This window comes from Rhinatrema bivittatum, chromosome 11 (assembly GCF_901001135.1).
Source record: "Rhinatrema bivittatum chromosome 11, aRhiBiv1.1, whole genome shotgun sequence".
NCBI classification, from domain to species: Eukaryota; Metazoa; Chordata; class Amphibia; order Gymnophiona; family Rhinatrematidae; genus Rhinatrema; species Rhinatrema bivittatum.
This window is the reverse complement of record NC_042625.1, coordinates 101,599,858-101,613,330: the sequence shown is the minus strand read 5'-3', so window position 1 is coordinate 101,613,330 and position 13,473 is coordinate 101,599,858. Positions and strand designations below refer to the sequence as shown.

Below are 13,473 nucleotides of genomic sequence, written 5' to 3'. Positions count from 1 at the left end.
CAGAGGACAGATCTGGAGTGCTGGCGGAGAGTTGTTGGAGGGTTTCATGGTGGTCCTGGAGCTGGGCCACCACATCCCTCACCCTATCTCTGAAGAGATTATCCTCAGTACACAGCATGTCAGAATCTTTCCTGTACCTCTGGTTGGAAATCAGAGGCCTACAGCCATGCCATTCTGCAGGCGCAGATTCCAGCTGCAGAGACCCTCAATGCCAATTTGAAAACATCGTAGGTCACGTGGACCTCATGTTTTCTGCACTCCAGGCCCTTATGGACCAGCAGTATGATGGTGCCCTGCTGCAGACCTCCTGCATAAGCATGGCTCCCTGAAAAGCCTCTCTTTCAAGAGAGATCCTTCCCCAGGGGCACCAAGGAATGGGTCCGAGACCGCTTGGCTCTCTTGAGAGCAGATTTGACTACCACTGATTGGTAGGCAGGCTATTGCTTATTGAACCCAGGAGTCTTCTGGATGAGGCAAACCCGGTCAGCTTTCTTATTCATGGTAGGCACGGTAAGGGAGCGTTCCCACATCCTCAGCAGTAACTCCTTAAGGATATCGTGCACCGGGATTGCCACAATATCCTTCAGAGGTTCCACAAATGGGAGAATTTCAAGCATTTTGTGCTTGGTATCCTCCTCTGTAAGCAGCTGAAAAGGGATCGCCTCTGCCATCACCCGCTCAAAACCTGCGAAGGTCAAGTCTTCAGGCGGAGCCTTTCTTCGCTCCTCTGGAGGAGGAGGGGTCTGAGGGGAGACCCTCAGAGCCATCGGTGAAGGACTCTGAGGTGTCATCCCCACAGGGGTCATAGGGCCCCTCATCCTCAATGAAAGCGACAGAGGCGCAAGGCACCAGCTGAGCTAGATTTGGGGGGGGGGGGGGTGTCACTGCAGGCATTGGCATCTCTGCCAGCCTAGATGGAGCTTCCTCCTCCGAGGAGCTAGCCATGACCACCGTTTCGGCAGGGGGAAGCTGGCAACAGGCACAAACGCCAAGCCTGAAACAGACGCTAGCTGGGTTGGCAATGCGTCAATCAACGCATGGAGCTTCTCCAAAATGGACAGTGCCAGCTCCAGTGCTGAGGGTGCCACGGATCCAATGTCCTGTATCACTCGCTTGCCTGCAGCCTGTACTCATCGCTCGAGCTCCTCCTCAAACATTGCCGATGCCAACAATGATTGGCAGGAAGGTGAGTTGGCCAGATCCTCTTCAGAACTGAGAGGAGGATCTGTGACTGGCATCAGGACCGGTGGAGACAATCATGGACCCCTGGCACTGATGGAGGACTGGCACTCCTCGCTGCAGGGTCCCCATGCCCAGCACCGTGCATTGGCTGAGACCAATGTCGATGCTTATTTGGCTTCCTTCAATGCTCAGCATAGTCTTTCCCCGGAGTCAAGGACGATGATGACAAACCCGATGTGCTCGGCCTAGAGGAGCCAGACTTTGGCTGGTCACTGGTGCCCTTATCAGTCGACAGCACCAATGGAACTGATGGTCCCGACAATGTCAATGGCTCAGTATCCATAGGTGTGGCTCTGTGGTCCTTCAATGCCTATGTCGCCTATGCTGATAGCTTGGTCTTCTTCGACCTGAAGAGGCGCACCATCTTATCAAGACGAAGATGATATCTTTTTGAGGTCATCAGGGTGCATTTGCAGTAACCCTGAATGTCATGAGATGCCGCATGGCAAAGGACACATTCATCATGGGGGTCCATGATGGACATGGTCCTCGGACACAAAGGATATCGCTTAAAACCAGACACAGCCATGACGGGACAAAACAAACAGGAAGAAAGATCAAAATAGATGGTGACTGGCGTCGATGGCCAGCAGGTACTGAAGCACTGCTGAAGCAGGGAATTGAGCGCAAAAGGAAACTTACCAAGAAACGTTGAAAACCCTTACTAGGAATACTATAGGGAGGACTGAGAGAGACCCGGCATCAAACACAGTGAAGAAAAATGCGTGAAATTTGAAATAAGTGGCAAGTTTTCCAAAAGAGGCTAAAAAGCCAAAGTGAGCTCACAAACCGTGATGCTACAGCTCTGCAGAAAAAGAGACTAAAAAGTGACCCCGCATGGACGCGTGGTATAGGGCTTGCTGGGCATGCTCAGTGTAGCAAGTCAAAGCTTTAGAAACTTTGACATAAGTTTTCCAAGTCAGGGCTCCATCTGATATCACCCATGTGCGAGGACGACCATCCTCTTGTCCACGGAGAAAGGAAATGTTGCAAGAGCTAGAAATCCGTGAGCAGCCAACAAAGCTGGAAGAATTTATTTTACCCTAATCACCCTCCCATCTTGCATCTGCTGTTCTTTACATTTTCCAAGAGTCCCTGAAGTATGGGAGAAACTACTTTTCATCTTAAATAAATGTATTTATCCGGAATTCCAAATAAAACAGAAGAGTAAACACTTATTTTGTACTTATTTATCTATTTGTTACATTTTTATACTGCGAATCAAAAAGCTCAGCGTGGTGACTGAAGTACTAGAGATAAATCATCATCACATCAGCCCATAAGCTCGTGCCTTATAAAATGTTTAGAAAGCGAAGGTTATCTTACAGAGAGATGAAGATACAGGCAGAATGACACCAAGAGATGCAGGAAATATTCCCAGCCTACCTGCCGCTCGGAAATACAATCCTCAAGGTCTTTCAGCTCTTTACTTGGAGGTGGAATCTCTCCTGCTAAACCCAACACCCAACCCAAAAGCTTCTTGACCTTCTCAACATGTTCCTGCTTTTCTTCCTCCACAACTTTCTGTAATGAAACAGAAGCACACAAAGTTACAGTACATTTCTGAGGTCACATCTTCGCAATGCCAAATACTGGTTTATATACGGCTTGACATATATTTTACTATCCTTTTTTCCAATGTGATCCTGTGATATTGCATCAGCTACTACAGTGCTTCAAGGTGATTTTCCTAAAGTTGCAGTTAATGAGAGCTGGGATTAAAACCCACAAATTCAGGACACTCTGCCCACATTCTTCTTTCATCCCTACACTATTCATCCTAACCATGGGTTCATATCCGAAAATCAAAACATTGTATGAAGACACATTGGGAGATTCTCATGTCCTTAGGATGAGACGCCGGGTTACATTTGGCAGACATGTACTCATCTCTTGCGACTAAAAATTCTAAAATGAGATTAAATGACATGATAGAGCTTACTGTGAAAATATTTGTTCTAAAGAATCCATGGCTATAAATCAAACCTTTTACAGAATAAAAGACAGAGCTAAAACAATCAGGCACATAAGGACCCAACCAGAGAAAAGGAAATCAGCATGAAGGCTACCTAGTAACATAGAAACGGCAGCAGATAAAGACCAACCTGTCCACTTATCAGCCATAGATGCTTGGGATAGGTCTGAATCGAGCTGACAATCGCCTTTTATTGGCCCTTGGACTGAAATCGAAAACCTTTACGATAGGGGGGGATAATTCCCCGCTTACCCAAATCATTTTTCCTACTAACCATAAGCATTCAACACCCAGCTTCACCCTGTCATAGCACCAATCTGTGTCACAATCTAAACAGCTACCAAAACTAGTGAGGCTACTGAGCAATCATCCGGCTGCTTAGATCCCAGCCACCGAGAGGCTACTGCACTGTGGAAAAGAAGAGACTGAAGGGGGACCTCGCGTGGATGCGCAGATATCAGCAGGCTGGGCATGCTCAGTCTGCCAGTCAAAGTTTCTAGAAACTCTGACAAAAGTTTTCTGTGCCGGGCTCCATCAGATGATGTCACCCACTACCATCCTGCTTGTCCTAGGAGGATACAGAGGAAGAAGGGAAGTGGGCTTGGGTGGAAAGATATGGAGCTCTGTTTTAGCCATGTTGAGTTTAAGGTGGCAATGGGATGTCCAGAGAGCAATGTCAGACAAGCAGGCTGAGACCTGGGACTGGATTCCTGGTAATTTCTGTATGGAGGTATAAACCTGGGAATCATCAGCTTAAAGATGGGATTGAAAGCCATGTTAGGAAATCAGAGCACCAAGAGAATTAGTATCCAGAGAAAAGGGTCCAGGACAGAACCCCGAGGCACACCAACTGAAAGTAGGATGGCAGCTGAGGAGGATCTGCCAGAGGAAACACTAACATTGCGATGGATAAGTTAAGGCGTGAACTAAGACAAGACAGAATCCAGAAATGCAAATAAAGACAGAGTCTCAAGAAGTAGGTGGTGATCAAGCTGATTGGTGAAGGAGGTTAAGAATGAGTAAAGGCCTTTGGCTTTATCCATAAACAGGTCATTGTAGACTTTGGGCAAGGGCTGTTTCTGTGGAATGTAGAGGATGAAAACCAGACTGGAGTGGATCAAGAATGGCTTGAGATGAAAAAGTCAAGACAGTGGCAGTGAACAGCTGCATATTCAAGTAATTTGAAGGCAAAAGGGAGAAGGGAGATGGGACAATAGTTAGTAGGATAGGTAGAGTCCAGTGAGGGTTTCAAGGCAGCAGGAGCAGTGTAAAGAGAAAGATGGAGGATGTGACAGATGGAAGGGATGACTGCAGTGGAGATGGGAATGGAGTCAAGAGGAACAAGTAATCAAGTTTGGAAGAGAGAAGATGGGCAGTTTCCTATGCTGTGATTTCAGAAAAGGAGAAGAGTATGGCAGAGGAGTAGGGGGCCAGAAAACAGGAGCAGTAGTATCATCAGTGCCTAATGTTTTCATATTGTCAAGATGAGCTCAAGTGGAGCTCCAGAGCTTAAGCTAAATGAATATTTGTCATCTTTTCAACTGAGCTGTTTAACTCGATTTAAACAACTTTTTACTTAAGTTTGCAGTACTCCCCCTGTTCAGACACAATTATTCACGCTCCCTTTGCCACCGCCATTCTGAAAGCTATTCCTACATGCAAATGAGCTCCCTATGCCACCTCCCCCTGCTTATTCTCTCCTTACACACCTTACTAATTTGCTATAAAGTAATTAGTAATTATGCATAGGACGTTCAGTACCTCCTCTTCCTCCAGCCGTCGCAGAGCATCACTGATATACTTCACATGTTGGGTAGTCAGCGTCACCAGTGCGGTGTAGCGAGTCCGAAGGTCCATAAACTACAGCAAAATGAACATTTTTATTTTTTTTTAGTTCAGAGAGTACAGATGCATTTGTAACAAAATTCAGAAAAAGGTGAAAATAATTCCTCTGCCAGGAATTCAAGTGTCATCAGCCACAGCAAACCTTTTGGTCATTTCATCCTCATATGTGGTTTCCCTAAAATCCTGCCAATCTCACTTTCTTAATCTTCTCTTACTACAAAACCTAGTCAAGAAATTAATAGGAAAGGAATGGAGAATAAAATGGAGATCATCATAATGTGCCATAGTGCAAGCACACCTCGAGTAAGTACTGTGTGCAATGCTGGCCACCACATACACAGCAACAAGAAAAAGTAGAGAGACAGGCAAGCAGAATGATAAGAGGGAGGGAAAGGCGAGGAGGTGTGACAGAGGTCTATAAAATTAATAGGAAAGGAATGGAGAATAAAATGGAGATCATCATAATATGCCATAGTGCAGCCACACCTCGAGTAAGTACTGTGTGCAATGCTGGCCACCACATACACAGCAACAAGAAAAAGTAGAGAGACGGGCAAGCAGAATGATAAGAGGGAGGGAAAGGCGAGGAGGTGTGACAGAGGTCTATAAAATTAATAGGAAAGGAATGGAGAATAAAATGGAGATCATCATAATGTGCCATAGTGCAGCCACACCTCGAGTAAGTACTGTATGCAATGCTGGCCACCACATACACAGCAACAAGAAAAAGTAGAGAGACGGGCAAGCAGAATGATAAGAGGGAGGGAAAGGTGAGGAGGTGTGACAGAGGTCTATAAAATTAATAGGAAAGGAATGGAGAATAAAATGGAGATCATCATAATGTGCCATAGTACAGCCACACCTCGAGTAAGTACTGTGTGCAATGCTGGCCACCACATACACAGCAACAAGAAAAAGTAGAGAGACGGGCAAGCAGAATGATAAGAGGGAGGGAAAGGTGAGGAGGTGTGACAGAGGTCTATAAAATTAATAGGAAAGGAATGGAGAATAAAATGGAGATCATCATAATGTTCCAGAGTGCAAGCACACCTCGAGTAAGTACTGTATGCAATGCTGGCCACCACATACACAGCAACAAGAAAAAGTAGAGAGACAGGCAAGCAGAATGATAAGAGGGAGGGAAAGGCGAGGAGGTGTGACAGAGGTCTATAAAATTAATAGGAAAGGAATGGAGAATAAAATGGAGATCATCATAATGTGCCATAGTGCAGCCACACCTCGAGTAAGTACTGTGTGCAATGCTGGCCACCACATACACAGCAACAAGAAAAAGTAGAGAGACGGGCAAGCAGAATGATAAGAGGGAGGGAAAGGTGAGGAGGTGTGACAGAGGTCTATAAAATTAATAGGAAAGGAATGGAGAATAAAATGGAGATCATCATAATGTTCCAGAGTGCAAGCACACCTCGAGTAAGTACTGTATGCAATGCTGGCCACCACATACACAGCAACAAGAAAAAGTAGAGAGACAGGAAAGCAGAATGATAAGAGGGAGGGAAAGGCGAGGAGGTGTGACAGAGGTCTATAAAATTAATAGGAAAGGAATGGAGAATAAAATGGAGATCATCATAATGTGCCATAGTGCAGCCACACCTCGAGTAAGTACTGTGTGCAATGCTGGCCACCACATACACAGCAACAAGAAAAAGTAGAGAGACGGGCAAGCAGAATGATAAGAGGGAGGGAAAGGTGAGGAGGTGTGACAGAGGTCTATAAAATTAATAGGAAAGGAATGGAGAATAAAATGGAGATCATCATAATGTGCCATAGTGCAGCCACACCTCGAGTAAGTACTGTATGCAATGCTGGCCACCACATACACAGCAACAAGAAAAAGTAGAGAGACGGGCAAGCAGAATGATAAGAGGGAGGGAAAGGTGAGGAGGTGTGACAGAGGTCTATAAAATTAATAGGAAAGGAATGGAGAATAAAATGGAGATCATCATAATGTGCCATAGTACAGCCACACCTCGAGTAAGTACTGTGTGCAATGCTGGCCACCACATACACAGCAACAAGAAAAAGTAGAGAGACGGGCAAGCAGAATGATAAGAGGGAGGGAAAGGTGAGGAGGTGTGACAGAGGTCTATAAAATTAATAGGAAAGGAATGGAGAATAAAATGGAGATCATCATAATGTTCCAGAGTGCAAGCACACCTCGAGTAAGTACTGTGTGCAATGCTGGCCACCACATACACAGCAACAAGAAAAAGTAGAGAGACAGGCAAGCAGAATGATAAGAGGGAGGGAAAGGTGAGGAGGTGTGACAGAGGTCTATAAAATTAATAGGAAAGGAATGGAGAATAAAATGGAGATCATCATAATGTTCCATAGTGCAAGCACACCTCGAGTAAGTACTGTATGCAATGCTGGCCACCACATACACAGCAACAAGAAAAAGTAGAGAGACAGGCAAGCAGAATGATAAGGGGGAGGGAAAGGCGAGGAGGTGTGACAGAGGTCTATAAAATTAATAGGAAAGGAATGGAGAATAAAATGGAGATCATCATAATGTGCCATAGTGCAAGCACACCTTGAGTAAGTACTGTGTGCAATGCTGGCCACCACATACACAGCAACAAGAAAAAGTAGAGAGACAGGCAAGCAGAATGATAAGAGGGAGGGAAAGGTGAGGAGGTGTGACAGAGGTCTATAAAATTAATAGGAAAGGAATGGAGAATAAAATGGAGATCATCATAATGTGCCATAGTGCAAGCACACCTAGAGTAAGTACTGTGTGCAATGCTGGCCACCACATACACAGCAACAAGAAAAAGTAGAGAGACGGGCAAGCAGAATGATAAGAGGGAGGGAAAGGTGAGGAGGTGTGACAGAGGTCTATAAAATTAATAGGAAAGGAATGGAGAATAAAATGGAGATCATCATAATGTGCCATAGTGCAGCCCCACCTCGAGTAAGTACTGTGTGCAATGCTGGCCACCACATACCCAGCAACAAGAAAAAGTAGAGAGACGGGCAAGCAGAATGATAAGAGGGAGGGAAAGGCGAGGAGGTGTGATAAGAGGTCTATAAAACCAGGACAGTTTAATGCTAACTGGTTACTTACTCTTTTAAAAAACATAAAAAGACCAGAGGACACTCCATGGAATTATCATGAAGTACATTTAAAACAAATCGGAAAAAATATTTTTTCACTCATTGCACATTTAAGCTGTTGAATTCATTGCCAGAGAATGTGGTAAAGGCAGTTATAGCTGGGTTTAAAAAAAGGTTTGGACAACTTCCTGAAGAAAAAAAGTGCAGGTAGACTTATCCCTGGGCATCAGCAGCATGGACTACGTAACCTCTGGTGATTCTTGTGCTTTCCTTTCCCTTCCCCCATCCATCCCAGTTTCTTTCCTGGTTACGTTTCATGCGGCTTCTTCAGTAACTTACTGTGGGGACTGGTTGGCTCAAGAGAATCATGAGTGTTTCCGACCTTTTCACCTCTAAGACACCAGTTCAAATCCAGCTCATGTTGGTAGGGTCTTAAAATCGGCCCAGAGCAGGCGTTCATATCATGGCCGCAGGCAAATTCCAACAAATCTATGAATTGTGCTTCACAGTGTCACTGATTTGAGACAGCAACTTACTGTCGCCTGTTAGGATGGCTTCCAGTCCATCTCTTGCACAGAGGTGTGGATCACACACAAAAAACTGGGTTTTACTCGAGAAAAGTGCTTTGCCATTGAATTGTCCATAGCATTTACTTGAGTAAAGTGCATTTTGAGAATTGTTACGACAGTATGTTGCATTTACCCTCGCAACTCCTTTCAAAATTACCTAATTGTAGAAAGGCCAGTTTTACTGGCGCTAATTCTGCAGCATTTTCACAGGATTTACAAAAATAAAATATGGAAAACTAAATCACATGCAAAACAATTTATTCTGTAAGTCATTTTTCTGCCTTTTTTTTTTATCCTGAGCTTGGTACAAAATAATCAGTTTTACATTAAGTATTTTATGCTATTTAAAAAAAATATTTATGCAGTGTTTACATATTGTAAGATTTAGAGTTTTTAACCCAAATGATTACAAAATGAGAGGATACAAAAAATACACCAAAAAGAAATTCTTGAAGTAGTAAAAGATTAAAGTCTGGTGACAGTCTGTAAGTCCTTCTCTACTGCTGGAAAGCTGTGATTGAAGACTGATGGCTCCAGGATCCCAAACCCAATTATAACTGAGCTGGAAGCCAAAAGATCAAAAACAAAACCAAAGCCTAAATCCTTTGCTGAAAAAGGGAAGGATATTTTTATGTTTGAAAGAGAAGACATCAGCACCACCCCGGCATAAACCGAGTATCCAGCAATAGAAAAAGTGAGGGAGCTCCCTTTTCACGCTCACCTCTTGTGCGATGGTGTCAGAAGAGGAAAGCATCCGTCGGCGTTTTATGGGGGATTTCTCCTGCGACTCAACAAAAGCTCTGTATGTCATTAGTTGCAGCTCATAGTCCTGCAAGAAGCAAAGTACCCTTTAGATGTCACCAACAAGTCAGCGCATAATGAACAGGTAAGAACATTCATAAGCTCCACGTATGCCAACCTTCGGCAAAATACAGCAATCAAGCCATTAACTAGCTGAAGCATCCCACACTTAATATAGGTTTTATCTCCTCCTGTAATCGTCTAGTTATAACAGCTTATTAGACACCTTCCTACTCCCATAGCAACCTAAAACTTAAGTAGGAACTTAACAAATTTAAGATGAAGGAAGTAGTCCAGCAGCAAGAGGGGGGCCTCCCAGTCTTTTGCATCGAGTGTCACGTATGATTATTTTACCCACCGGTGAGAAGTTGTACATGTGCATGCGATGCAAAGAGCTCCTGGCTCTCAGAGAACGAGTCCGATCTCTGGAGGCTAGAGTGGCAGACCTGGAGGAGCTGAGGCAGACAGAGAGGTATATACATGAGACCTTCAGGGACATAGTAGCCAAGTCCCAACTTCAGACTGGCAGCCCTGGTGCTGCCTTGGAGGAAGAAGGTCTCATGATCGGAGAGCACCAACCAAGTGTAGCAGGAAAGGATCCTGTAGCAAGGACCTGCTCTCCAGGTGATGCATTGTCCTTTCGCACCGAGGATATCTCCCCAAGGCCTACTGCCCAGGAGGGAAGGGTTAGGTCGGCCGTCATAGTTGGTGATTCGATTATTAGGAATGTAGATAGCTGGGTGGCTGGTGGACGTGAGGATCGCCTGGTAACATACCTACTTGGTGCGAAGGTGGCGGACCTCACGCGTCACCTAGATAGGATTTTAGACAGTGCTGGGGAGGAGCCGGCTGACGTGGGAACACCGAGAGTGGGAAAACAGAGGAGAGGATCACCTTGCTGGTGGCTGAAAGGAATCAGTAAGTTTTTGCTTGGGACATTGTCTTTTTTAAAAGTATTGGGGCAAAGTTAACTATTTGGGAATATTATTTAGTGTGTTTGTGTGTTTGTGCCTTTAATAGTCAGAAAGGCAGTGAATAAACAAGTTAGACTGTTTGCATTTTTAAATAGTCAGTCAATAAGGCAGCAGTAGGTAGGCAGTGAATAAACAAGTTAGACTGTTTGTATTTTTAGTCAGTCAATAAGGTAGCAGTAGGTAGTGTGTTTATTTTTAAAAGTCTGCAGAACTGAGTGTTCTGCAGACTTTAAAGAGCTGAGTGCTTGTATTTAATACTAACTGAGTGCTTGTAATGAAAAAAAAAAAAAAAAAACAACCCAAAAAGTAGCCAGAAGCTAGAAATAAGCTAGGAGCAGTGTATACCAAAGTAAAAAAGTTGAATAGTTCAGCTCAGTTACTCACCTTGGAAAGGTGTTGAGGTAGTGTGATTGGGTTTGAATAGGGACCAACATTTGTTAATCAAGGGAGCAGTGAGTCACTCAGGCTGACTAACTGAAGTTAGCAGTTGTGCACGGCCTAAAACACGATCGGACGCAGGTTTTGGGCGAGTGCCCATAACCCCCCCGATGCAATACGGGGATTAGCGTATCCAAAACGAGCATCCAAATCTCCATGTAGCTAATAGCGCTCATCACATGGAACCCCATGTAGATGAGGCTATGGCTAACCGCCACGATCCAATACATTTTCCACATGGCCAATGCGTGCTTGCAACGCGTCAAATTTTACACCGGCCGGGGCTGGCATAAAGCTATGCCACACTTCAAGGGCGCATTGAAATAAAAGAAAAGTCCTGCTTTCTGAGATTCCTCCTAATAGTATCGTAGTGATGCTATGTAGAAGAAACCAAATAAAAGAAAATTAGGTCTTACCTCTGATAATTTTCGTTCCTGTAGTACCACGGATTAGAGCAGACTCCTGGGTTTGGCCCCCCCTCTAGCAGATGGAGACAGAAGTTTACAAACAAAACTCCGCCTTATCTAGGCTGGTGCCACCTACAGTCTGGCAGTATTACTTAATGTCAAAGCAGAATGGATCCCAAATAAAACACCAAATTAACTATGTACAGTAACCGAACAACAGCAACCGGATCACTAACTCCCAACTGGAAACAGAACTCGAGCCACCGATGGCAGGACATACAGATATTGAGTTTAGAATAAGAGAAAAAGACAATCAGTGTGGACTCTCCTTGCAGAACAAATGGGCGGGACTCTGGACTGATCCGTGGTACTACAGGAACGAAAATTATCAGAGGTAAGACCTAATTTTCTTTTCCCTGTACGTACCCGGATCAGTCCAGACTCCTGGGATGTTCCAGAGCTGTCCTCAAATGGGAGGGGAACCGGAGAGTCCCACTCAGAGCACCCCGGCTCCAAAATCCCCCCTGTCTGGAACCTTAACATCCAACCGATAATGATGGGCGAATGTATGTGAGGATTTTCAAATCGCTGTCCTACCAATCTCCTCTGGCGATACATGGTGGCATTCTGCCCAGGATGCGGCCTGGGAGCGTGTAGAATGGGCACGTAGCCCCTCTGGCAGAGACCTACCCCGGATCAGATAGGCTGAACTGAACGCCTCCTTCAACCAGGGAGCAATGGTGGTCTTGGAAGCAGAATTACCACTACGATGTCCACTGCAAGCACAAAGAGATAGTCGGACACCCGAAAGGCATGGGTAACCTCAAGGTAACGTAATAACAACCGGACATCCAACCGACGCAAGACCTTGACCAAGGGATTCATATCGCCCAACTCTGAAAACGAAGGAAGTTCTACCGTCTGATTTCACCCTCATCTCCGATATTCGTAAAAGGGCTCCCAACAAGACAGAGCCTGGATCCCAGAACCCCGTCTTGCCGAAACAATCGCCACCAAGAACACTACCTTCAGCGTCAAGTCCTTTAATGTGGCCTTACGAATAGGTTCAGAGGGAGCGCTGCACAAGACCTTTAATACCACGTTCAGGTTCCGGGAAGGGCAAAGCCCGCGGAACGGTGGACGTAAATGCTTAGTACCCTTAAAGAAACAAACCACATCTGGATGAGATGCTACCGACACACCGTGAAACTGAGCACGTAACTACGTCAGGGCCGCTACTTGAACACGCAAGAAACTACAGGACAGCCCCGTCGACAAACCATCGTGAAGAAAAAGTAAGATCTCAGGCACGGATGCACGCGCAGCCACCATGTCGTGAGCGATACACCACGTCTGAAAAACCTTCCAGACCCGCACGGAAGTCAACGATGTAGACACCTTGCGGGACCCTAGAAGAGTTGTCACTACCGCATCTGTCTACCCCTTGACTTCAACCAACGCCTTTCAAAAGCCATGCCGCTAGACAAAAGCGCTCGGCCTGGTCGAAACACATGGAACCCTGATGTAGAAGATCCGAAACATACGGAAAACGAATGTGCTCCTCCAAGGCCAGGTTTCGGAGATCCGCAAACCAAGGGCGCCGCGGTCACTCAGGAGCTACTAGCACCACCACCGTCAGGTGCACCTCTATGCGCCACACCGTCCGGCCAATGAGAGGTCACGGGGGAAAAGACATCAAGTAAGACATCCGTCGGCCATGGAGCTTTGGCATTTCTGAATGTTACCATTAGGTCCAGAGCGGGCGTCCCCCCACGTGTGCAGATGAATCGAAATGCTGTGTCCGCGAATTCCCACTCTCCGGGATCTAGTCGAATGCGACTGAGGAGGTTCGCCTGAACACTTTCCACCCCGGCAATATGCGAGGCCGCAAGGCAGCTGAGATGTCGTTCTGCCCACGCCAGCAATTGCCGGGCTTCGCATGCCACTGGTTGGCTCTTGGTGCCCCCCTGACAGTTGATATAGGCCACCGAGGTCGCATTGTCTGACAGGACTCTGACCACCTTGACCCAAACCAAGGGGAGAAAAAAACCTGGAGTGCTATACGAACCGCCCTGGGCTCTAAGCGATTGATGGACCAAGTCGCTTCTTGTGGGGACCATGTCCCCTGTACCGATTTTCGGAGG

General features: G+C 45.7%; 1 protein-coding gene across 4 annotated transcripts in view; it reads right to left on the bottom strand.

Moving 5' to 3' along the window:
* MACF1 (microtubule actin crosslinking factor 1) overlaps nt 1–13,473 on the bottom strand; it is a 513,108-nt gene that overhangs the window by 330,559 nt on the left and 169,076 nt on the right. For all 4 annotated transcript variants that reach the window (XM_029570961.1, XM_029570962.1, XM_029570959.1 and 1 more), the window contains 3 exons: nt 9,431–9,538; nt 4,979–5,077; nt 2,629–2,766 (listed from right to left, as the gene is read on the bottom strand). In XM_029570961.1, the coding sequence (XP_029426821.1) occupies nt 2,629–2,766; nt 4,979–5,077; nt 9,431–9,538 (345 nt within the window). The remainder of the gene's footprint in view (nt 1–2,628; nt 2,767–4,978; nt 5,078–9,430; nt 9,539–13,473) is intronic.